The 26,038-nt window shown below is 40.7% G+C and overlaps 1 protein-coding gene across 1 annotated transcript in view; it reads right to left on the bottom strand.

Annotated features, from left to right (window-relative positions):
* IL1RAPL2 (interleukin 1 receptor accessory protein like 2) overlaps positions 1-25,805 on the bottom strand; it is a 546,035-nt gene extending 520,230 nt beyond the window's left edge. Inside the window, exons 1-2 of the mRNA XM_004285240.3 lie at positions 25,616-25,805; positions 17,950-18,223 (exon numbers count right to left, since the gene is read on the bottom strand). Coding sequence (XP_004285288.2) covers positions 17,950-18,223; positions 25,616-25,805 — 464 coding nt within the window. The remainder of the gene's footprint in view (positions 1-17,949; positions 18,224-25,615) is intronic.
* Between the last annotated feature and the right edge of the window lie 233 nt (positions 25,806-26,038).

The following is a 26,038-nucleotide window of genomic DNA, read 5'->3' as shown; positions in this document are numbered from 1 at the left end:
GTGATCACAAGCTGAAGTTCACATTTAAAGTGTTATAGAAGGAATAAAAAAGGTAGGGCAAAAGATGTTCTGAGGCTAGAAGAAGGGACGGCAAAGAAGTAAACAGGTAAGCTATAAAACTGTCGATGAGAGTGGACAGTGGCAGAAAGGAAGAGGTCAAGGGAGGAAAGCTAGGGATCTGTCCTAGGCACTCTGTTTTTCTTGTTCTATATCCTCTCCCTGGGTTATTTTAACCACTGCTTCAAATCCAGCTTCCACTTCTCAATACTACATCTCCAGCCCTGATGTCTCTCCTAAGGTCTAGACTCACACATCTAACTGCCTATAGGGTATCTCAACTGGCATGTGCCACAGTCTCCGTACGTCTAAAGGTTGAACCCACCACAGTTTCTCCTTCATTCTCCATATAAGTATACAGCATCACTATCAACGTAGTTCCTTATAGTAGAAACCTGGGAATTACCCTACTCATTCTCTCATCCCTGCCCCTCTCTGGCATTCCCATGAATTCTACCTAGCAAAAAGCTCTGTTCATGTACCACTCCATCCCAAATTCCACTGCCCTTAGTTTACGTTTTGAATTACTGTGGCATCCCCCTAATGGGTCTCCCTGACTCCAGTATCTCCCCTTTCCTCACCATTCCAATTTCTACATTATGTTTTTTTTTTGATCTAAAAATTTATTTTCAAAAAATTGGATAGCATTGATAATACAGAAGTAAAAAATTAAAACTAGGTGATCTTTGCTTTCCTGAAGGTGTAGGGTTTTGAATGCTCTTTCTGCAGAAGTCCCTCGAGAACAAGGGAAAACATGAACCCTTCCCACTAAGGTCTGATAATTAAAATACAAAAATTGAAATGGAAAGAAATCACATGATAACATGTTTAAAGAGAGCTAAAACAGTGGGATTTATACCTCTGGTACTTAACCACCTTCTTATGTAATACTTTAATGCCTGATTTATCATTTTTTTCCTCTGTCACTATCTGATATAAACCCTTAAAGAATAAATGTTGTCTTTTTCAAACTAGTTCATAGAACAGAATATAATGTTCATATAACAAATAATGAATGTCTGATTTTTCAGATGGAAAAATAAATTAAAACCCACAAGTGTCTCTGCATGGCTAGTCCCTTGGGTACATAAATAAGGGGTGAGAAGAAAATAGAGACAGCTAGCCTGAGATGAGACCTAACATCAAGCCAAGTAATTTGTCACATGAAGCCATCAAATTTTTTTTTAAGCTTGAGAGTAATGTGATCATAGGAAAGGTTAGGAGGATATTAGGAATTAGAAAGAGATTAAAGTCAGGGAGATAATTTATAAAGCAACAGGGGCATTCCCTAAATGGGAATGGATGTCAAAAAAAGTTCCTTAGGTATTAGCAATAAGACTTGGTGACTGATTTGATTGTTATTAAAGGGAGGTAGTCTTGGTGATTTTGAGATTTCTATACTGAACAACACAGGGATATAGGAGTAAAATCATTTCTTGGGGAAAAGGTTGACTTATGAACATTTGAATTTGGGATATCTATGGGACACACAGGAAATATGAGTCTAGAGCAGGAGTTAGCAAACTACAGGCCAAATCCTACCAGTTGTCTGTTTCTATAAATAAAAATTTGCTGGAACATAGCTACTTCTTCAAGTATTGCTTATGATTGCTTTTGTGCTACAAGTAGTTGGGACGAGGTCTTTTGCTTACAAAGTCTCAAATAATTACTATATGGCCCTTTAAAGAAAGTTTCCTGACCAAGTATCAGAATCTGGCTGTGTCTAGAACAGGACCTACAGAACCTTCCTAGCAAGGGGGGGCGCCAGAGGCTACTGAGAGATTGGGGCTGTTTCCTGTTCTAGAACATTCCATCTCTAGGAGGGGAGGGCCCCCTGAGTGGTAAAACCATTATGGTGGTGGTGGTGGTGGGAGGGTGTTTGAGACTTTTTGTACTTGATTACAAGGACTTCACATTCTTGGCTCTGAATCTTTTCTGACCACTCCTGTTTCTTCCCACCTTCAAAGACTTTCAACAGTGTAGGGGCTTCTCTTATGTCCTGGGGGTTTCGGGAATCTTCCTCATGCACCCCTCCCACCCCCCACTGTTTCTGGAAGTTGGAACAGTCCCATGTTACTCTGACTTGGTCCCTGGCCCGTCCCCCCAGACCTGCCCTCAGTCCCGGGCCCGCCCCCCACCCCAGTCCTGTTTGCCGCCCCACCCCCAGAACAGGTCTCAGATCTGCTCACTTCTCTCCAGGAGTCGGTTGCAAAGGGACCAGGCCTGGCCACTGCCAGTGGGACGGGACAGAAGGAGCAGGTGAGGAGGAAGAAGAGGCAGAGGCCACTGCTCCTACTGCAGCCACTTCTGGAGCCACAGGAGGAGGAGGAAGACAGAAGGACGTGGAAGGGTCAGAAGCTGCCGAGGGAGCAGAGGAGCTGCGTGGAGACCTTATGCAGCTTCTCGGAGTTGGGAACCAGAAAATTTACACCTCTGGTGGGCAGAGGGAGGGAGATCTCAGGTCCGTGGACACAGCCATGCTTTTTTTATCTGGGATAGCAAAGTCCAGGTCCACAGCCTCATAGGAACCCCCTCCTGTCCAGCTCCCTGCCTCATTCCCATCCTCACACTCACGCCCCTTATTCCCCTTCCCAGACGCACCCACGTCCTCCCCACCAGCAGCGCCGTTCACAGCAGGAGTTCCATCTCAGACGTCTCCCTGCTGGGGGCCCTCTGATTCTAGCTTGTGGTCTGATGTGGGGGGCCAGGGAATGGGCCCTCAAGAACCACAAAGAGACAGGAGGGACTCTGATCGCCACCAGCAGGGGAGACCTCCAGTACTTCAAAGGCCAGGGGACAAAACTTGCTTCCACTGTGGGAGGGGAATCTGGCTATAAAACCCTTGAATTCAGAAATGTGAAACAGAATAGAAATGTACCCTGATGGGAAATCTATTTTCAGAGGGAGGGGGAGGGGTGGGGGAGGGCTTGGGAAGAGTGGAAGGAAAGGGAGGGTGGGTGGGTGGGTGAATGCGGCAAGGGAGCTGTGAGAGAGGAGGGGAAATGGGGTGGAAAGTAGGGTATGGGGTGGTGGCTGGGGAAGTTGTAGATTGGGGGCTTACGGAGAGAGAGACCTAGAGAGACAGACGTGTTCTGATGACCGTCTTTGTGTTCCAGAGCACTAGTACTCGACACCCCAGAACTACTGCCTCTTCTGTGTGTGCCTCTCCCCAACTCTAGCATCTGGTGGACCTGGGCAGACAGTATATAACACCCTTGTCTCTGCTTCCCCTCCCACCCCTGAAACTAGACTGTAGATGACTGGAGCACGAGTGGACATTTGACCCATCCTGAGCCAAACAGATCCTCACACTAGAGAATCTGAACAGAGGGGCAGAGTTCATAGCCAGGATGGTGTCGGGCAATGAAGCAGTGGGGCAGATTTCATAGCCAGGGTGGTGTTGGGCAATGAAGCAGTGGGGCACTGGGAGTCGGGGGCAAGGTCGGGGTCATGGACACCGAGGCCACAGCTGAGGCCTGGCCTTGGCTGTGGGGGAACAGAACCGTGTGCTCTACAAAGGCCCAGTGCCCTTTAGGGAATCACAGTCTGAGGCCCCAGGGAGCAGAGAGACAGAGAAGCAGAGAGGAGTTGATCCCATGACCCCAGACGTGCAGAGTGGCAGCCCGACCACTTTTCACTTCCTGCAGTTGTGCTGAGTGAAAATCCACTTTACACAGATCCTTTTTTCTTTAAGCTAACTTCACAGGGTTCTTGTTCTGGGCAACCAGATTATTGCCAAGCCAGAAATTTACACCAGAAGAGCAGTTGCAAACCACAAACCATCAAAGAAAATGTCAGAACTGGCAGGGGAGGTGCATCAGGGAGTGATGGGTAGTGGGGATTCCTGCATCACAAGTCTCCAGCAATGAACTGGACAGGAAGCTCATTCATGTTCTGGGCGAGTTATATCATGAGAAACAATCAAAACAGGCCTGGGGTCAACCCCGGACTTACAACAGGGCCACCCCTAAAGGAATCCTTCAGGGCTGCATACAGAGGACGCCAGCACCAGCTGCAGACGAGGACTACTATAGTTTTTCAGCCCCATGACAGGAGAATCCTCCCCAGTCCCCAGTGGGCAGAACTGGGGACAGATCTGAACAGGGAACTTGTGTCACTGCCAAGGAGGCTAGTCAGCAACTTGACAGTGCCTGGAGGGTTTGCTGGTCTAGACCACTGACCACAGTATTTTGCCATCCTGAGATTTTCTCTCTCCCATCACCAGGATAACAGTGGGAGAGGAATCTGGCTACAAAGCTCCTTGTGAATTCAGAAATGTAGAATAGAACATACCCCGATGTGAAATCAATTTTCAGAGGGAGAGGGTGAAAGGGGGAGGGGGAGGATGGTCTGCATCTCCCCCTCTGATGACTAAGCTGTGTTGATGGGGGCTAAATGTATGGTTTAGCCCACAGGTGGAAACATGTTGAGGAGTCATACCTGGACCAGACTGAGACACAACTGGAGGAGCCCTGAACATTAACTGGGGACTGTGAACCTAGGTACTGAAGCTTTCATGGCCCTGACCCTAACTCTAACTCTGGGATATTTCTGCAGCAGCTGGATGTGACTCTGAGTTTTCTCCTTTGGGGGCAGATATGCATAATCATTATCAGGATTTGGAGCCAGATCTCTAGCTAGTTATTAAAGGGCCTGCACTTGACAGAAACCTTGGGCTTATTTATGTCCCTATAGAGTAGGATTTCACAGCTTCAGCACTCCTGACAGTTGGGGCTAGATTTCCAGAGGCTGTCCTGTGAATTGTAGGATGTTTGGCAGAATCCCTGGCCTCTACCCACTAGATGCCAGTAGCACACCCCACACCCCCAGAAAATCGTGACAACCAAAAATGTCTCCACGTGTTGTCACATGTCCACTGGAGGGCAGAATCGCCCCTAATTGGGAACCATGGAGACAGTGAAATACTTAGGAGTAGTCGAGACAGGGGGAAGAGAGTTGCAAGGGGAGTGTGTTCAGCAGTGCTAAGGACTGCAGGGGGTGGGGCGCTAAGATGGGAGGTGAAAAGTGTTCACTGGGTCTGGCCATGTCTGATCTTTGAGCAGATCAGGGGAGTGGGGGGGCCGAAGATGGCAGAAGCCTAAGTGCAAAGACTGAGGAGTGAGTGAAAGTGAGGAAGTGCTCAGTGAAAGGGGGCTCTTCTTCAGGGACCTTTGACTGTGAAGGGAAGGAGTGAAGTAGGGTACAAGACTGAGAGAGAGAGAGTACTTTTGAATATGGGAGAAACTTGGGCCATAGGGAAGGAGATAGCTGCAGAAATCTTGAAAACACAAGAAATATGTAAAAGAATGAAGTAGATCCTGCATACTGTATTGGAGGCATGTCCACTGCACTGTTCAATGAAAACAAATATGATGGCCAATTGTGTTTTTTTTGTGAAACAAAATCTCTCCCCACATTATTCATTATTCTGTGCGTGTATGTGATACACACACACACACACACACACACACACACAGACACACACACACACACATATATATATGGATTTATGTAAGCATAGAAATGTTCTGGAAAAAAACTTTTTTTTCCAGAAAAATGGAGTAGGGTAGGGGCAGTAGGATAGAGGGTTCTTACTTCTTTATATACTTCTTTGTTAGGAAAGTAAAACAATTAAATGTTTACAAATATACAAAAAACAAGAAGAATTAATTTGCTGGCTTGGGTAGATTTAGAAAGGCCACCTCTTCCTTTGGGACAGGACGAGAAGAGAGCAGACACTGATCTCTGACGCGAAGGGATGAGAAACCAAGAGGGCTCCTGCCTGTGTGTCCCTTAGACTAGGGATCTGAGAGTGAGTAAGGAAAGGTCAGGGTGGGGGCTTCTGGACAATGGCACGTTTAGGAATAACTTCCATAAGTGGGGAATGGGGAAGGGGAAAGAAAAAATCATCTGGTTGCACAGAGGGCCCAGTTGGGCCCAAATGAAAGGAAACCAAAGGGCACTGCAACAAGAGCCTAGGAGGGGGCACTGGAAAGGAAGGTGAGTAGTTCCAGAAGGGGCGCCAGACACAAATCTCTATGTTACAGACTGTTTTCATAACTTTTTTTTTTCAGTAAATGATTCGGTTTGTTTGGATTTGGGTTTGATAGGATTAAGGGAAGATACTGACATTTTAATGATTTTGTGTATCACACCCAATATAAAGGTTTTTTTTTTTTCCCTCCGTACGTCCAGAGGAAAGGAGTTAATAAAGTTAATTCCACTTCTACCACTAAATATCCTCAACAGATCCAACAGAGGTGATATGACTTGGACTTTGAGCCCTTGTGCTTGCATGCATAGATGAGCAGCTCAAGAGTAAGACAGCTGTAAAAACGATGTTGCTGGAAGAAAGACCCAGCTTCAGTGGGCAAGTGAAGGGAATGGAAATTTCATAGGTGCCAATAGTTTGGTCAAAGTCATTGATTTTATATCTAGAAAAATGGTAGTGAGCCTCTCTGGGCTTGAGATAATGACAAAGTAGTGAAAGGGAATGAATAGCGAAGGTGTTTCTGTTGACCACTCTCTTTCAAATGACCTGTCCACACACTGGGCAGTCAAACATGGCTACACCTGTCTCTAAAACAATGGAAAGTAAAAATAAGTCATATTTTATTTAGAAACAACAATGCTTTTCAATGTTTGTTTTATGTCATGTGGAATCAAAGTCGAAAGTTTGCCAGAGTGTTTATATAATACAACAAAACTACATAATAAGAAATTTCCCTAAATGCCTTAAAATTTAGAATTTTCTGTGACATTGCACCATGCTATAAAATACTGATGTTCCCAGCATTATTCTTTGCACTGTCATCTCATAATAAGTGCCTTCCTGCTGTTTCTATTGGTAAAATTTAACATATTAGAAAAGAAAAGATTTCATGCGACCAAATTAAAAATCCGTAGACCCTAATGATCTGAGGGCTACAGCCAGTAAGTCAGTAACCCACATGTATGGAAAGCCTGCTCTATGCGTGTAGAAACTGTGTGAGGGGGTAGTCCAGGGGTAAGTTTTAGACCCAGTTAAAATGGAAGAGATAGACCAAAGGAAAGAAAGGGAGGGAGGGAGGGAGGAAGGCGAGAGGGACTGCTCTCCTTTACAGGGAGTCAGAGAAAGGTGTTGGGAGGGGGCAGGGTAATGGGGCTGAAAAATAAAAAATGCATATGGCATCTCTATATTGCCTTAATATTGAAGAGTATGATCCAGTCTGGAAATGAGTGTGTGTAGATTCATGTTAATCTGTGTCTTGTTTTACTGAGATCAAGGCCCTGGAGTGGAACTACACATCACCATCCTACTTGGCTTTTCTCCGTTTCATAGCCATAGAGACTGTACCCACTGAACCTTAACCAGCTATCTTGCCAAGGTGGATCATTCTTCAGAGTGGCAAGAGAGTGGGGATGGCTCCATATGAATTCATTCCCATCCCTGAGAAAACTAGTTGGAGTGCATGTTCTGACTGATAATGCTGAGGTCAGCAGCATCTCCTTTGTTATTAAGGGTAGAGTCATAGAAGGGAATTTACTCCCTTTAAATATTCCATTTTCTCCATGGAAACATCACCTGTTAAAAACATGCATTATTATCTGACTGCATGTTAAGGTGCTCATTAGTTCTGTCCTTTATCTTATTTTCTAAGAATTGGTCGATGTGTTAAAGTCTCACATTCCAAAAATATATCTGAAACCTCTATAAAGCAAGGGTTAGTTATTGTTATGTTCATATTTAGAAAAAAATGCCTTGATAAATGCAGGTTCCAGCCACACTGACCTCCCTGTTTTCCTCTGGACATAACCCATGTTTTACTGCATCCTTGCTCTTGAACACTGCTTCATCTGCCTGGTAATTCCTCTACTATTGCCACCTGTTTAGATCATCAAGAACCATCTCAAACACCATGATTCTATAAGTCAAAAGCTATTTTTCCTTACTGTCTACTACTACTTTATCTCCATCTTTCTTACAGCACTTTTCACTTCCTCTCATGTGTGATGGAATAAAAGACAGGAAGTTAGCATTGGCAGTTTTCCCCTTCCCCTCCAGAGATAATCCTCTTTTTGGCTGCAGGGGTCTCTCCAAATTCAGCAACTTCTATGGAGATTCTTGGTGTGCCAGATCAGTATCTGGGCTTTCAATGTGCAGAATAGGTGTAGGGAAGAAAGCTGAAAAACTGCAAGGAGTAATGCTAGTTTAATTAAATTATATTAGAACGGGGAACAAGAACTACTTGCAAGGAAAAAAAAGAAGTGACAGAAGACGAAAAAGGACAAAAAGAGGAAAAACTTGCAGGGGATGCATTCCAGGGTGAGTTTTTTAGTTGGGAATGAGAATGAGGAGTGATGAGAGAGGCTTCTGGGCAGCTGCCTCATGTAATAAATATTGAGCATGAAAGTAATGGGAAAAGATGATTTCAAATGTTGCCGGGTGGGGGATACAGACTGGTTTCCCCTTGATGTTTTTCAAAGGACTACATTAAATACCTAAATATTCAAACTTTTAAAATTATGTTTATTTGCTGGACTGTTTCCTAGGATACAATTCTCTGATGAGCCATATGAGATCCTCTCTTTTACTTAAGTTATACTTGTTTGCTTGTAATTTGTATATATGTCCTAATTCCCCTTTAAATTTGTTAGGAGGCAGGAGCCCTGTCATTTGATTTTGCCTTTTTTGGTAGCTTTTATAGAATAGGTGCTCAGTAAATATTTGTTTAGTGAAAAATAGGTACCTGAAATGATATCAGCTGAAAAATATCACTTTTATTCAAAATAAACAAAATAATATAAAACTGTACTCAGGAAGGAATGCACTTCAATTTTCTACTTCTATGAAATACCTTTAGGGTAAATGGAGGGAAGTAGTTACATGCAATAAGTTCTTGAAAAACATAGCCATGCATTTATACACCTGATTATATTCATTCCAGTACTTTGTCACAGACTGATGTATATGCTTCTCTAATTGATTCATCGTGAATCTTATACCTTGCAGGTTTGGGAGTGAGAGTAAATGGACAAAAGAAAGCCAATTAAGGACATACGTCCAACAAGGTTCCTCCATCCCTTTTCTTTGGTAGCGAACAACTTTTAAGCACTTCTGTATAATGTTTGGAAACTGATAAATGATTGCAAAGGGTTTCACACTTTGTAAGACAAGTAGTCTGGTTTTTTAACTCTGGAAATTTCTGCTTTAACTTGATCCTCACTTTTCGTGAATTTAGGATCTCTATTTCACTGTCTTCTGTTGTCCACCTTTAAACAGTAGATTCCATCCTCATCTCCAGACAATACTGTATACCATGGAACCTGAAAACAGATGGAATCACAGAACTTTCTACAAACAGGAATTAACCATATCTCATTTGTTGTGATATACAGATACAGGTACCTACAAAGAATAGTAAACATAGGTAATAAACAAAAAGACGGTAGAGAAAACTGATTATGTGCATGAGCTAGGTAGACCTGGGTTCAAGTCTTAGCTCCATTATTTACGAGCCGTGTATCACGGGACAAGTTCTTTAACCTCTATGAGTATCAGTTTTATCACCTTCAATAATATGACCTACCTCATAGGGTTACTGAGGATTATCACAGTGTTTGCCATATAATAAGGGCTAAAAATCATAGATAGTAGTAACAATGGTAGTTGTAGTAAAAGTAGAAATAAGAGATAATGTGTTGAGTGCTTACTCTGTGTCAGCATTGGTGCTAAGTGCTTGTCAGCATTCCCTGAGGTAGACACTGTTATCCTTGCTCCTCTCCAGGCCTTCTCTTATCTCAGTTACTAGCACCACGATTCACTCAACTGCTTAAGTTAGAAACACTTGAGTCATACTTTACTCAACTATTTCTCCCATTTCTCACATCCAGTGCATCAGTATGTCCTGGTGCTCATCCTTCAGTGCATATCTAGAACGCATTCACTTCTCCCCATCTCCAAGTTACCACCCCAATCCAAGCTTACCATCACATATCTGTTCAAATAACACAATTCCGTCCAAACTTTGTCTCCTTCTTTGTCTCTCTACAGTCCCTTCCCACCAGGGCAGCCAGAGTGATCTTTTTAAAGTGGAAATCTGATCATGTTACTCCCCAGTCTAAAACAAACAGACAAAATACAACACTCCCTTTGCCCCTGATTACTAATAAAAATCAATTTTTATCCTAGACCACAATATGCAAAAGGATCTAGCCTCTGCCTGCCTCTCCAGCCTCATCCAGTACCATTTTCCTCCAGCTCACTGCACTCCATCCAGACTGGCCTTCTTTAGCTTCCTTGAATATAAAAAGCCTGTTCCTGTTTCATGACCTTTGCACTTGCTGTTCACTCTGACTGGAACACTGTTCCTATAGATCTTCACAAGGCTGGTTCCTTCCTTTCATGCATGTCTCAGCTGATAAGTCCCTTTCTCTGGGAGGCCCTCTAGACCACTTAACCAAAAATGGCCTCCCAGTTACTCCTGCAACATGACCCTTCTTTTTTTTTTTTTTATTCTCATCATACACATTACCCAATGTAGTCTTGTGAATTTGTTATTTGTATGTTTCCCCCACTCTAGAAGGTAATTTACAGAATAGGAACTTTAATCTGTTTTGTTTAATGCTACATACGAAACACCTAAAACAAGTGTTCAATGTATCTTAAGCTGAGTAAACAAATTAATCTTCATTTTCCAGGTTAGGAAAGCAAGGCACAGGTCACACAATTATAATATACCATCACTCCCTAGGTTAATGTTAGAGTTAGAATTTAGTAGTTCAGAGTTTGCCAACTGTGAATCCACTGGTTGAATCTGAGTAGGGACTTTTTTGGGAGGAGAGCCCTGAAAATTTTTTAATTTGAGAAATTTCACATAAATATTCAGATTTAAAGTTTTTCTTTAAAAAATCAGAAGCTCTGGCAATACTTTGTCCTATATTCTTAAACGGTAAAAATAATTTATATCTGTCAGGCAGCTACCTGACTTTAACTGGAAAATAGCTCATTCATTCATTATTTATTTATTGAGTGTCTACTATGTGCCACACACTATTCTAGGCCCTTGAGATGTATTAGTGAACAACAACAACAAAAAGGCAAAGATCTCTGTCCTTAAGAACATTACATTCTAGCATGGGGAAATAGACAAATAAAAACAATAAATATAATACATAAGTTATATATATTATATATATAATAAAAGGTGATAATTGCTATGGAAACAGAAAAAATAGAGGAAGGCAAGTATCAGTACAGAAGATGGGGACTGAGTGAAAGAGAACCTTAATATTACAAATAAGGTAGTCAAGGAAGGCCCACTGATAAGATTAGAATAGAAGAAATTATACAATTGAAAGAAATGAGGGAGTTGGTCATGTGAGTATAGAAGAGGAAAACATTCTAGACAGAGGGAAGAGCCAGTGAAAAAACCCTAAGGATGGAGTATACTTGACATGTTTGAGAAACAGCAAGGAGGTCAGAGTGGCTGGAGTAGAGTAAGCCAAAGAGATAAGAACGGGAAAGTAGTAGTTAGAATGGTACCAGGGACTAGATCACCTCCAGGGCCATAGTAAGGACTTGGCTTTTATTCCAAATGAAATGAGAAGCCATCAGGAGGTCTTGAGCAGAACAGAACACAGACATAGGTGACTTACGTTTTCAAAAGACCACTCTGGGGCTTCCCTGGTGGTGCAGTGGTTGAGAGTCCGCCTGCCGATGCAGGGGACACAGGTTCGTGTCCCGGTCCGGGAGGATCCCACATGCCGCGGAGCGGCTGGACCCGTGAGCCATGGCCGCTGAGCCTGCGCGTCCGGAGCCTGTTGCTCCGCAACGGGAGAGGCCACAACAGTGAGAGGCCCGCGTACCGCAAAAAAAAAAAAATAATAATAATAATAATAATAATAATAACAATAATAATAGATTGAAGGGAGACGTGCGAACGCAGAGAAACGAATTAGGAGTTTATTGTAACAAGAGAGATAAGAGACCTTGGCTTGGGCCAGCAGTGGTATGGAAGGCACGGATTATGCAATCCGCAAAATTCAAGGTGGTTAAGACGCTGTGGAATAACCCCTTGAACAATGGGAGATGGGAGCTGAGAAATAAATTGTTCCCCATTTCTTCTCCTGGATCGTTTGTCACAATACCTTTCCTTCTCCCTGCCTCACTTTCCTTTTCCTTCACTCCTGTTTTTCTGGGATTACACTCCCTAATACATATTAGCTTTTTGCCCCAGGGTTTACTTTCTAGGAACCAATGATAAGATAGGAGGAAGATCAGGAGTTCAGTTTTGGAATATTGGTTTTGACACAAGTGGAGATGCTGAAAAGTCTGTTGGATAAAAAAGACTTCAGAGAGATCTGGGCTGGAAGGTATACATATTGAAGTTACCAGTGTGCAGATGGTATATAAAACTATAAGACTGTATAAACAGGTTATGGAGGGAGGGAGCATGGGTAGAGATGAAAAAACCTAAGGACCAAGCCCTAAGGGCCCTCTAACATTAAGAGGTCAGGGGGAATATGAGGGGTCAGCAAAGGAACTTCAGAAAGGATAACTGATGAAATAAGAGGAAAACTAGGAGGGTGTGATTCTCTGGAACTCAGGTAAAGGACATATCAAAAAGAAGGGATGATCAACTGTGCTAAATGTGCTGATCATGTAAAAAGTTTCCTTGCAATATGGCATAAAGCAAGTCCCATGACTGTTGACTGAAATATAAGACTTGTTTAATATATGCTACATAGGCACTTTTAAGTCAGGATCATTTAAGAGCCATCAAAATCAGGCAAAATTACAGTATACTTATACTTATTTCTTATTCTTTTTAATTATGAACATTTCAAATATATTCAAAAATAAAAAAATGTAATGAATCCTCATGTACTCATTGTACAGATTCAAAAATTAGCTATTGATACATACTACATTTCTTGTTTTGAATATCTCCAACTCCCCTCAATTCTTCTGGTAATGTTGTTTTGCTAGAGTAATAATCACTCAAATGTGATGAATAGCAAAGCAAATGTCATGCCTCAGAACTGTGTAAATGCATTAAAGAACCCTTTAGAATGAGTTTGTAAGGCAGTCAGATTTTGAGAACCTCATTTATTTCAATGATTACTAAAGACCAAAAATAGTTGGGTTATCTTCCTGTTTAAGAAGAGGGTTCCTTATTCCATTTACTTCATTGGAGAGGTAAATAGTCATGATAGTTTTGAACTTATGACTGATTCTCTGCACTTGGCCATCGTCATCCCCAAACACACAGGTTTCTGCAGATATTCAATTATATTTAATCACTCTTTTCAAAATCTGTGAATTCAATTCAGGATTATAGGAATACATCTATCTTCATCCACAGCTTAAGTCACCCCTTGTTCCAAGTTGTTGGGAAAGTGATATGGGGGATTTTGTCAGATAAGATTACTCTCATCATTTTTATTCTACTAAGTGCCTCAACTGAAAAGATTTGAGCGGAAAGGGGAGTAGACAGTAATTCTTGGATTGGCACAGCTCTCAAAATATGACTCACTTCTCCACCATTCCTCTATCACTAACCCACCGACATGCTGAGAAATTCAAGTAATCACTCTTGAAACTGGCCAAAGAAAAACACAAAAATGAGTAACTGGCTACTGAAAGGTCACAAACAGTAAACCTTTCTTGCTGTGACTTAAATGGGTGGAGCATATTACTAAATATTTCATAACTGCATTTTTAACCACACTGAAATCCATAGAGTAACTTTTAATGAGGTCGATAAAGCATAGAAAAATCATTCCATAATTACCTTAAAATAGTATCAAATTTGGGATTTTAGGTGACATAGACATTGCCAAATTCAGAGCCTTTTTCACTATAGATGTCACTCTCTTGCCATTCTGAAAGAGAGTTCTATATCTCTGAGTTGACAAAAGACGGTTGCATCCTTTAGAACAGTGATTCCCAAATATTTTTTCTCCTTACCAAGACACACATGAGGGATAATATTCAAAATTTCCCCCACCCCATCAGTCCCAATCGTTCCCTAAGACCTGCTGCACGAATAAAAGAGGTCGCCACCTATGCTTGCATCTAAGTCTCTGCTCAGTGGAATACCACTCTTTTCTCTTCTACTGATCTAGATGTGAGGTGAGAATTACTGACTTAGATGATATCTACAAAAAATACAAGTAAGGTCAATCTAATATATACTTGAAAGAGGGGGCCACCTATAGGAAAGGATTTCAGGGGCATTGGGAAATCCCCCTTGTGTATGAGGTATTACAAGGCTTTGTTTAAAAGCACAATAGGCTGTCAGCTGAGCGGGCCTAGAAGCAACAATTCCCCAGTAGCAAAGAGCACACCTAGCACCCAAATCTTGGTGTCTAATATCATTCTTCATTAAAAGGAATCAAGGGTCCTTGGGAAAATGGCTGACTCTAGGACTGGGGGCAGGGAATATATAAGATAAGCCTGGGGCTTCCCTGGTGGCGCAGTTGTTGAGAGTCTGCCTGCCGATGCAGGGGACACGGGTTCGTGCCCCGGTCCGGGAAGATCCCACAAGCCGCGGAGCAGCTGGGCCCGTGAGCCATGGCCGCTGAGCCTGCGCGTCCGGAGCCTGTGCTCCGTAACGGGAGAGACCACAACAGTGAGAGGCCCCTTTACCGCAAAAAAATAAAAATAAAAAGATAAGCCTGGAACATCTTAGAGTGCTGAAATATAAGAAAATACTAAACAAACAAACAGACAACAACATAAAACAATGAGGAGATTATGTCAGAGGAACAGATGTACCAACTGAAAGAGCTCCCAGTGGTCAAAGGTGGATAAATTTGACCCAGAAAATACAATTGCATTGGATTATTACCCAATGTATAATATAAATATCCATGAGTCCATTGTGATATAAATAAATGATTGAATAAATAAATAAATGGGAGAAAAAACCAAATATCTCATGCAGAAGAATTCTAAATAATTTTATGTAGATACTTTGGTCTTAATGAAGTGGAGCATAACTACCACTCCTTATGTATGGACTGTGAATAACTACTTTCTTCCAAAGAGGGCAATTTGAAAAGGGAGTGAAGAAAGAACAACTTTATAGTGGAGAAAGACAAATACTATCTTGAGCCAGCTGATCAATATCAACAATGGAAAAGCATACTGATACTCCACATCCTTGTTATGATGTGATGAAAATAGTATTGTATCTCTGTGTTCTTTCTCCCCAAAACACATTACCCCAGTATAAACATGAAAAAAATAAATCTCAATTGAGGGACATTCTACAAAATATCTGAATAGTACTACTCAAACTGTCAAGGTCATCAGAAACAAGGAGAGTCTGAGAAACCACCACGGCCAAAAGGAGCTTAAGGAGACACGAAGATCAAATGCAAGGTGGGGTATCCCAGATGGAATCCTGGAACAGAAAAAGGGCATTAAGGAAAATCTGAGGAAGGCTGAATAAAATGTGGACTTTAGTTAATAATGATGTATCACTATTGGTTCATTAGTTGTAACAAGTGTATCACAGTCATGGAAAATGTTAATACTAGGGGAATATGGGTGTAGGGCATACAGGAACTTTCTGTACTATCTTTGCAATAATTCTGTAAATCTAAAACTGTTCTAAAATTTAGAAGTGTATTTAAAAGCAAATTGGGAGTTTTAATTGCAGCACTTTTTATAGGGACAAAAGCACTGGAAACAAAGTATATGCACATCAATAATGAAATGATTGACTAAATTGTGGTATCATAGACTATTAAACAACACCGAATATTATGTACTTAAAAGGATGAGTGAGCTCTCTATCAATTGACTTGTAAATATTTCCACTATGTATTTTTAATAAGGAGAGAAAATGCATGGAAATATGTAACTCTCTTTTTATTTTGTAAAACAGTGAGGAGAAATCCGCATGTAGATATGCTTGTATAATTAAAAGAATAAGGGGAAGGTATGCAAGGATACACACTATATTGTTAGCATTTCTCAGGGTAGGGGAATGGGTGAGAGGAGAGGAAGGAAGAAAGGAGAGATAGCCAGACTGGGGAAATAAGCAGGGCAGGGGAAGTAAGCAGTAATTAATTCAATAATTCATTATAAGTATAGCACCTGTATATAGTAGGCTGATGCTCTACAAATAAAATTTTAAATTTGTGAAAACAAAACAAACAGAGCAAATGGAATAGGGGGAGGAAAAGAGATCTATTTTAGATTGGCAGGATTTAGTGAAGGTGGGAATGAAGAGGGTGTAAGCAGGGAGAGAGTAGCAGCACTGTAAAGAACAGAGTGTCAGACAGTGGAACCGAATTACACCCACTTCTCATTTCTGCCAAGAGCTGTCCAAGGAGGTGAAAATACTGGTTATTGCTAAGGGTGTGATCAGAATGATTGCTATTTTTGCCAATATCCTGGGGCTTTTGCCCACCGCAAAGAGACTAAACTTGCTCCCCCAACACTTCCTCCCAATATACATACAAAAGTGATTCTTAGAGCATCAAGAAGGTTCTCTATTTATATACCACCTTGTTCTCCTGCCCTTTTGAACAATGAGGCCACACCAGGGGCTTCCAAGTGCTCTTGATGAAGAGGTGACATAGCTTTGGCATCAGACAAAGTCCACAGGAAACAAAAATGGAAGGGTCTGCATTTCCAAGAAGGTAAAATCAAACAGTAGAGTGCAGGTCCCTGGTGAGCAAGATCAGACACTTCTAAAATGGCAGTATTGAAGAGTGGTTTAAAGGTCACCTCAACTACTTACTTCAACACCTAATGCAGTCTCTATCTGAGATTTGAGATCCTGACACTGGGATGGAGGGGGGAGGAAGGACATACTGTGGAATCACTGGGGATAAAACAGACTGCTTTTCACTGTAAACTTCTTGCAAGTAGGAACTGTGTCTGTGGTATCTTCCCAGAATAGTATATAGGAACACAGGATGACCATGTGCTTATAGGGTCCCATGTTGAATATTTAGATACAGTAGACTCAAATTCACATTGTAAATCCCATGAAGAATTTCACCAGAAGCATTTGAAGCTATTTTCCATCAATAAGAAAGGAAAGACCCTGACCTAAATGATACTTTAGGTCATTTTCATAGCCAGATATGCAAAACAATTTTTAATACAGATCTTCCTGTACTAACAATTGGGGTTATGTCCCGATAAACCCATAGTAAGCTGAAAATATCTTAAGTCAAAAATGCATTTAATACACCTAACCTACCGAACATCATAGCTTAGCCTAGCCTACCTTAAATGTGGTCAGAACACTTACATTAGCCTGCAGTTGGGCAAAATTGTCTAATTCAAAGTCTATTTTATAATGAAGTATGCATATTTCATGTAATTGATTGAATACTGTACTAAAAGTGAGAAATGGAATGGTTGTATGGGGACAGAGTGATTTTAAGTGTATCAGTTGTTTACCTCATGATCACTTGGCTGACTGGGAGCTGCAGCTTACTGCCTGCCACTGCCCAGCATTATGAGATAATATCATACCGCATATTGCTAGCCTGGAAAAAGTTCAAAATCCAAAGTGAGGTTTCTACTGAATGTGTGTCACTTTTGCACCATTGTAAAGTTGCAAAATTCTAAGTCCAACCATAATTAAGTCAGGGACCATCTATATAAGACCCTGGGGCAGGGGTGGAGTTGGGAAATAAATGAATCACAAAATTTTCTGAATTAAATGAGAATACATAGTAAATGGGAATCTTATGAAAATGTGATAAGAACTTGCTATATTGTTCCCATAAATAATTAGAATTGAATTTATTGAAGCTCCACATGCACTGCAGCCTTTCAAGAATATATCCACTGTATAACATGAGGCACACCCATACACACTCCAGTCCCAAAGCAAGACTACCACCCGTGACATTGAGCAGTTTTCACACAGCACTTACCTTAAAACACAAGTGTAGAATCCACTGTCTTGCGCCTCAGCTGAGTGAAACCATATTGAATCTTCCTCTTTGCTCATCCTGACCTCTGAAAAGATGATGGGCTCTTCCAAATCACCTTTGTTTTTGTACCACATCAGCCTGAGCCCAGTGCTCTGGGCCATGCTATAGTTGGTACGAATGTAACTGTAGAAAAGGGCACATTTCACTCGGACTGGTTCACCTGCCAAAGCCATATATGTCTTGAGATCCACTGACCAGTCAATGCAGCCATCCACTGAAAGAAAACCAGATTGGGCATGAGATGCAGTGAGCATTGTTGACAATAATGAGAAGAGCAACAATTATTGCCAACACGTACTGAGGACTTGCTATGAGCTAGACACTGAGTCACATGCTTTACATAGATTACCTCATTCAGTCTTCCCAGTGATCCTATGAGATAGATCAGTATCCTCCTTAGACCTGGGCAAGCAGGATTCCTGCCCTAGCCCTGTGCCTTTGGGGTATTTCCAGTCCTCTGCAGTAAACTTTGGGTTGACTAGATCTTCCAAGGAGCTCCAGCACTCACACCTATGGGGTTTTCCTGGGGCCCCACAGATAGATATCAATTCCAGTGGATCACTCCTGCCAGTCACGAGGCATCCGCTTAATAGAATTTTGTGAGATTGGATGGCTACAATGACACTGACATGCTGATTTTTGGCGACTCAAATTGTTTATATAGACAGGAGCCCCACAAAACAAAGATTTCCTTAGGACCCATATAGAGCCTAGGAGCAGTCCTGAGATTGACCCTTTTATTATTCTTATGTTATAGATGAGAAAACTGAGACTCAGAAAAGTTCAGCAACTTTGCCTATGGACACAGAGCTAATAAGTGGTGGAAAACCAGTCTCTGATTCCCAAGACTCTGTTCTTAACCACTATCCTATACTGCCTCTGCCTGTAATTGTGACAGGAACCATTGTTTTATTTATTTGCCTTTGAGAAAGTAGATGCCTGGGTTGGAAGCAGTGGATACCTAAAATGATTATTTGCCATTATCTACATGCCAGTTTTCCATGGTATGACCTACTAATAGCAGATATTTAATCACACTTCAGTTTCTTTTTATACCCTTAGATCTCCCTTGTTGCTCAGCTGGTGTACGCTCATGGGAATATATTATATTAATGTCAGGTTTAATCAAATAATATTAGGTGGGTAAATCTACCATTAAAGAAAGACATATACAATAAATTCTCTCTTTTCCAGAAGGGTTGGAAATGAGACACTGTGGCTAATTTTATATGCTAATTTTATATGCTAATCAATACAATTAGCATAGTTATTCTACCTCCAATTGCTGATTTTCAAAGAATTTCATCAAATTGTGCTACATTATATTACTTGATTACCCTTTATAAAATAATCCTTTCATAAACTCTATAAACACTGTCATTTTAAAATTATATGTTTCGCTTATCATTTTGTGAACTGATCTGCTTCCTTTTTTAGATGTTGAGAACTCTGCAACCCAGTGTGTTTATCTTTTAACCTCAGTTGACAGGAAGCTCAGAGCTAAATGCAATGCTCAAGTGAAATAACTATCTTACCTCAGGATTTTGCTTTCTCTACATAAGGGGTTCTTGACCTGGGGTTCAAGGACACCCAGGGGCAGAGTGCCTGGATAGACTTCAAGGTTGTGCCTATTTGCATAGCTATACTTTTCTGAAGAGATGTTCCACAGCTCTTTATCAGATCTTCAAAGGGGTCTATGGCCCAAGAAAGTTTTTGAACTCTGTGGTTTCTGATGTCTCTTTGTGACTTCATTTTTCACTGCCTTGCTGCATAGGAGCTTTTATTATAAGTTGCCTCAAATCCTCTTATAGTATGTGAAGTATTCATTAGAAATAAATCAATAACCAAATAAATAACTCATCCTAAATTTATAATGAAGGGCATTTGAACTTTGAGTACTCACAGGGCACCAGATTCATCACTATGAATTTTGATGACCATTGTGCACTGCTGAAGTCAAGAAGGTACAACTGAATTGGACTAAGTACGTACTGATATCTGGCTATCTCTTGGGGGGCTTTTTTATTCACTCCCAAGTATCAGTTGTTTACCTGTCATTTGTCATTCTCATAACTGTCAAGAACAGAGAGGGGGATATCTGCATTCGTTAAACTTTCTGGGTCATGGTAAATTACTGATGATACATCTCTGTATTAAATGCAATTTTAATATTTATTGTTTTATCATCTTTAAATTAATTTTATATTATTCCTTTTTAAGGATTATTTGTGATACTGTTCCCATGCGTTAACACAACTGAGAGGAAACTGTTTTTTTTTGAGAATATATTTTTTCTCATAGCTTTATTTTAAAAGTTTGTTAATAGAAAGAAAATATGGGGATAAATTTTTTTTAAACTCCTTAATATTCCAGTTTTTGTTTTCTCCAACCCTAAGATGCACAGCAAGTGTTTCTGAATTAACAAATTTGTCTTGGCGAAGTAGTTTCAAACCTCTATAACTACCTACTTGTTAGAAAAAAAAATCTGGAATTTTTTTTCATTTGCACACTAAATCCCTTTAGTTACTTCCTCTAAACAATCTGTTGCATAATCTACACCTGTACAATGTTTAACAGGCTGGTTTGTCCCATTAGTGACAGGACATGGCTGGTATAGAAAATAATCAAAAATCTGCTCCTGGGACACAACCATCATGTTCAAAGGCAGTTGAAGACATTTAACTGCCATTACAACTAGCTTTGTCATACGGACCTTGCGAGTACACTGAGAATTCATTTCCTTCTAAGTACTAGCTGAGCAAAATGTATTTGACTTAATAAATTTATGGTTCCTTTTCTTCTGTTCCCTTGCTTTAGGTAGCAGAGAGGGAATCTTTAGTTATAAAGTAGTCAATAGACAGAGAATAGATATTCAATAATAAGGACAACAAATTCCAAACGTTATTCCTTTATTCTTTTCTCTTAGTATAGTCATACCTCAGTATCTGCAGGGGATTGGTTTCAGGACCCCCATGGATATTAACACCTGTGAATGCTCAAGTCCCTTATATAAAATGACTTAGTAGTAGCATATAACCTACATATACCTTCTGATATACTTCAAATCATCTCTAGATTACTTATAATAGCTAATACAATGTAAATGTGATGTAGTTGTAAATGCAATGTAAAAGTTGCCAGTGTGCAGCAAATTCAAGTTTTTCTTTGTGGAACTTTCTGCAAATTTAAAAAATATTTTCCATCCACGGTTGGTTGAATCCAAGGATGTAGAACCTGCGAATACGGGCAGGGTTGGGGGCGACTGTACTCACAATACAGGTTACAATATAACATATCTCAAGAGACCTCAGGCGATTTTCCCAAAAAAAGCAGACAAAGTGTATGATCCATGAAGGCCCATCTGACACCGAATATTTTCCCATGCTGAACTTTACTCATGGGAAATCCATTCCCATGAGTAAAGGCCTTGTAGCCTTATATCTAGAGAGTATAGGACCACTACTAGATTCCAGCAAGGTGGTATGATTTGTTTTTAATGGATTGCTATTCCTAGGAAAACCAACAGAGAGAGAGGCAAGATGGGATGAAGTACTACAATGTGGTGCATTTATCTTTAGACTTGGGACTGATGAAGCAACTAAAAAGGGCCTACTGAGGTAAGAGGCCTGGAAACTCAGGTGGCAAGGGAACATGATGGGATTGAAACCTTGAGGTTAAGAGGGAAGGTTAAGAGAAAGCAAAGGGAAAGAGATATGGGAACATATGTATATGTATAACTGATTCACTTTGTTATAAAGCAGAAACTAACACACCATTGTAAAGCAATTATACTCCAATAAAGATGTTAAAAAAAAGAGAGAAAGCATGAGAGGGTCACAAAAAGGCAGGAAGAGGAGAAGGCTCACATAAAACTCAATTTGCCAAGGGCCATTCCAGGGATCAAAGATGGTGCCATCAGAAGTCACCAGTAAAACTCACATTTCTGTCATGAGAAGGAGTTTGTAATACATGCCACACGTTCAGGGCCCTATGCACTTTGACACTCCAGATATATTTGGCAAATAGGTGAATGAATAGATCTGTGATGCAGGTGACAAGGGAGCACGCTATGGCCAGGTTGGGGACATAATGGAACTGAGTAGCCCACAGAGGAAGCCTACCTGCAAACTTGACCTTATCAGCAAGGCCTCTCATTCACAGAGGGATCCAGCCCTATTCTGTTCACAACTCCAGTCGCACCTGTGTAGGTTTGCCCCCGAAAGACTTCTAAGAAAAGTGGTTTCTGGACAGATTGGCTTCTCCCACAGGTGGTTTGATAACTACGTTTCACTAACCAGCCACAAGTGTAAATAGAGGCACTGTAAGAAGGAAAATGGTTTTCCCCCAAAAACACAGCAACGTTCTGCAGTTGGATTGAAATTTGCTACAGAACAAACCCATCAAAAGCATCACTGAATGCATGCCTGTCCTCTGCTTCACAATTTCTCAGTATGGCTATAAATATTCCCATCATTCCATTAAAAAATACCTATTTCTAAATTATCCATTCCCTGTTCACTCTTGAGTCTTGTTATGAACAGCAATTCAAGTATTTAAAGAACAATTGTGTTTCTCTAGATGCTCATCTCTGTTCCCTTGATTTAGGTTTCCGTAAGGCTTAAAATCATTACTCTTAGTTTGGTCTTGTTGGTAGAAATGCTTTGATATCTGAGCTATACAAAACAATTACAATGCAGCAAAGAAAGCCACTTCTTTAAAACGTAGGTCTCTATTTTAATCATTTTCATTTCAAACTGCAAAACAAGTGTATGCTTAAGGAGTTTGACATGAAGATTCAAAAAAAAAAAGGAGCATATGAAACATATAAAGGGACATGCCAATGTCCACGCAATTTATTTTACCAAGAGGAGATTCCTAGGGGTAAAACTAATGCAGTATCCTGGAAAGTGCCCTGGGTGACCAAAGCAAACCTATTTAGCCTGCTTATAGACAAGCCTCGGCTTCCTCCTCAATGCATCTGGAAAAGCAAATCCTGTCACACCTATCTGCTGTGAAAACAAAGTCCTGAGAAAAGTTTTTAATCCCTAGAAGAGGATAAGATGTTATTATCAACAACAATAATTATATTATTTTAGAAAAAAAAGAATATTGCATGCAGTAAAATTACAAACTCTAATGGCTATGTACATTACAGTTTTTATTGGGGGATAGGATATATAGGTATGCATAGGATTGCCAATTTTGGATTTTTGCCCCAAACTGGGAATCTCTTTAGGTAAAATGGCTAATTAGCATATGAAAATATGCAATCTCCAGATATCTTGATAATGTTCACTACAACTTAAGTCCTTTGCCTGAGATGTACATCCAATATTAGTTTATTATATGTTCTTGATTAATAAATTGATTTGTTAAACCAGGTGTTTTCTGGTAACTATGTCAGCTGTATATATCCCATTCTTTTTTTTTTTTTTGCTTTTTAAAAAATCAGGTTTACTGAGATATATTTTACATACAGTGAAATCCATCCTCCTTAGCTGTACTGTCCTATGAGTTGTTTTTTTTTTACATCTTTATTGGAGTATAATTGCTTTACAATGGTGTGTTGGTTTCTGCTTTATAACAAAGTGAATCAGTTATACATATACATATGTTCCCATATCTCTTGCCTCTTGCATCTCCCTCCCTCCCACCTTCCCTATCCCACCCTTCCAGGCGGTCACAAAGCACCGAGCTGATCCCCATGTGCTATGCGGCTGCACACAGACCTCCTAGAGAATGGACTTGAGGATATGGCGAGCGGGAAGGGTAAGCTGTGACAAAGCGAGAGAGAGGCATGAACATATATACACTGCCAAACGTAAGGTAGATAGCTAGTGGGAAGCAGCCGCATATCCCATTCATTTTTATGGCCAGCTCTCCTGTTTGTGAATCAACGGGGCAATTGTTGGGGGCAATTCATCAAAATACCACTAGAGGGCGGGCTGCACAAGTTTTTGTGTAGCACGGTAGATTTTCCCCACCTAATTTCTAAAAATAAGGATTTGCTATCTGCCAATCACTGGTTGTGAGGAGGGATCACAGCAACCTCTGGGAATGCGTCCTTGGGGGTGGGTGATAGGGGGAGCCAAAAGTTGAGCATGTAGCTAAGGTCTTGCTCAAATTGGATGACCAGGTTACATATGCCAGGTAAATGACCCAGCTTAGAAAGGTGCAACAGCAGCTACTGGCATTCATTGAGCCCTCAGTACAAAACAGGTAGGTACTGTGACAGGTGCTTTGCATGTAGTTTTCTCATTTCATTATCATGTCAACTCCGGGAGGTAGGGACTCTTGCTCTTCTAATTTTACTGAGGAGAAAAGAAAAGCTCAGAGACTTTAAGTGACTTGCTCAAGATCACTCAGGTTGTGATGGCAGAATTTGGACCCCAATGCAGGTGAGTTAAACTCCAGAACCTATGTTCTTAACCACTGTGTGTTCTATATACTGCCTCCTATACTCCTCATCCCAGTCCATGAGACATTAAAATATTAAAATTTGCTTGGTGCTAATCCAAATTGTCATATGTATTCCAATAGCACATGCCTGTTCAGTAGAGCGGACCTTTCCAGCTGAGTAATAGTCTGTCCCTAAATAATAACCATTGTGGGAATAATAACCATCAAATAATGTATGCCAATTATTTACCTCTGAATTATACAGTTTTTACAGAGTAATGAATTATTAATAATCTGTGTACTTGATTTAACCTCTGAAGATCAGTCCTAAAACTTGGATAAATTTTATCTGACCCATATTGACTCATTTAAAATTAAATATCTAAGGATGATCACCCAATTCCTAACATTACAGCCTAGAAATAGAGTTCTATGTTTAATATTTGTACTTATTATGTATTATGCCTATTGAATACATTACTCTCCTTATTTCTAATATTTTAATGTGGGAGTTGTACACCCTCTGTTTCTCTCTCAGCTCTCCTTCAAACACATGCCTAAAGACAAAATTCTTTTTATTTATATGCATCACAGTGTACGCCGTCTGCCTCTAGTGGGCAGCCTCCGAGCACAAAAAGTCAAACTCCCTAAGAAGTGAGTGGCCTGTGCCCCAGCTGCTGGACATATGCCTTCATGCCCCCAGTCTAGAAATATGGACAGAGTTGTTTCGTCATTTTTAAAATAAAGTTCTGTCAGTGGGAAAATTTTCTTGATTTTTAAAATTTCATCCGCACATCCGTATCTATCAATAGAGAAAATATCCCCCACTCCAGCTCTATAAATACAATGAATGATTATTGCTTCAGATTTTAAAAAGCATTTTTACATTTTTTATGGATTGGATTATACGCTTTCCTTTCACTCTTTTACCCCCCACTATTCGTCAATGGGAAAATTCTGCCTAAATGAAGTCCTTCATCTCATTTCAACCCAGTTATCACACTTAATAATGGGCTGGCAACCATCTTCCTTACCCTTTCATTACAGAATCTGTACTATGCTTTGTCAAGATCATTCCTTCAATCTTTATCCCAAATGAGAGCCTCAATTATGTTCTGGAGGTGTGGCCACGTGAGGCATTACAACCAACTCTTCAACTCCTGATTACCTCAGGCCTGATAAGCCTCCTTGGGTATTACCCACTAGCCTGAAGCTCTTCTCAAATGCACTGATGTTAATTTGAAGGCTGCAGCTGCAAATGTATCTGTGGGAGACAGGATATCAGTACTGCCCACCAACCCCTCTAGCCGGCTTTCTGCTACTCTCTCAAATCCAGGATGCTTGCCAGTGAGCTTATCTCCAATGCCAAATCTTCTCTGTCTCTCATGTTCAGTCATCCAAGCCAAAACTTTTGGAAGCCATCCCTGAATCTTGTTTTCCATTCCAGTCTGTTCTTTAAACTGCTACCAAGGTGATGTTTCTGATGTACAAGACCATGTCCCTTTACCACTCAAAACCTGCAGTGGCTCCTGGTATGCAAATCCCTAAGCCTAGCTCCCCTGTCACACCAGCGACTGCCTGTCTTTCCTGTCCCCAGCCACAGCTCTTCACACACCGTACCCTTCAGTAA

This window comes from Orcinus orca, chromosome X (genome assembly GCF_937001465.1).
Source record: "Orcinus orca chromosome X, mOrcOrc1.1, whole genome shotgun sequence".
Lineage (NCBI taxonomy): Eukaryota > Metazoa > Chordata > Mammalia > Artiodactyla > Delphinidae > Orcinus > Orcinus orca.
The sequence above is the reverse complement of the archived record's forward strand: the minus strand, read 5'-3'. Positions and strand labels throughout refer to the sequence as shown.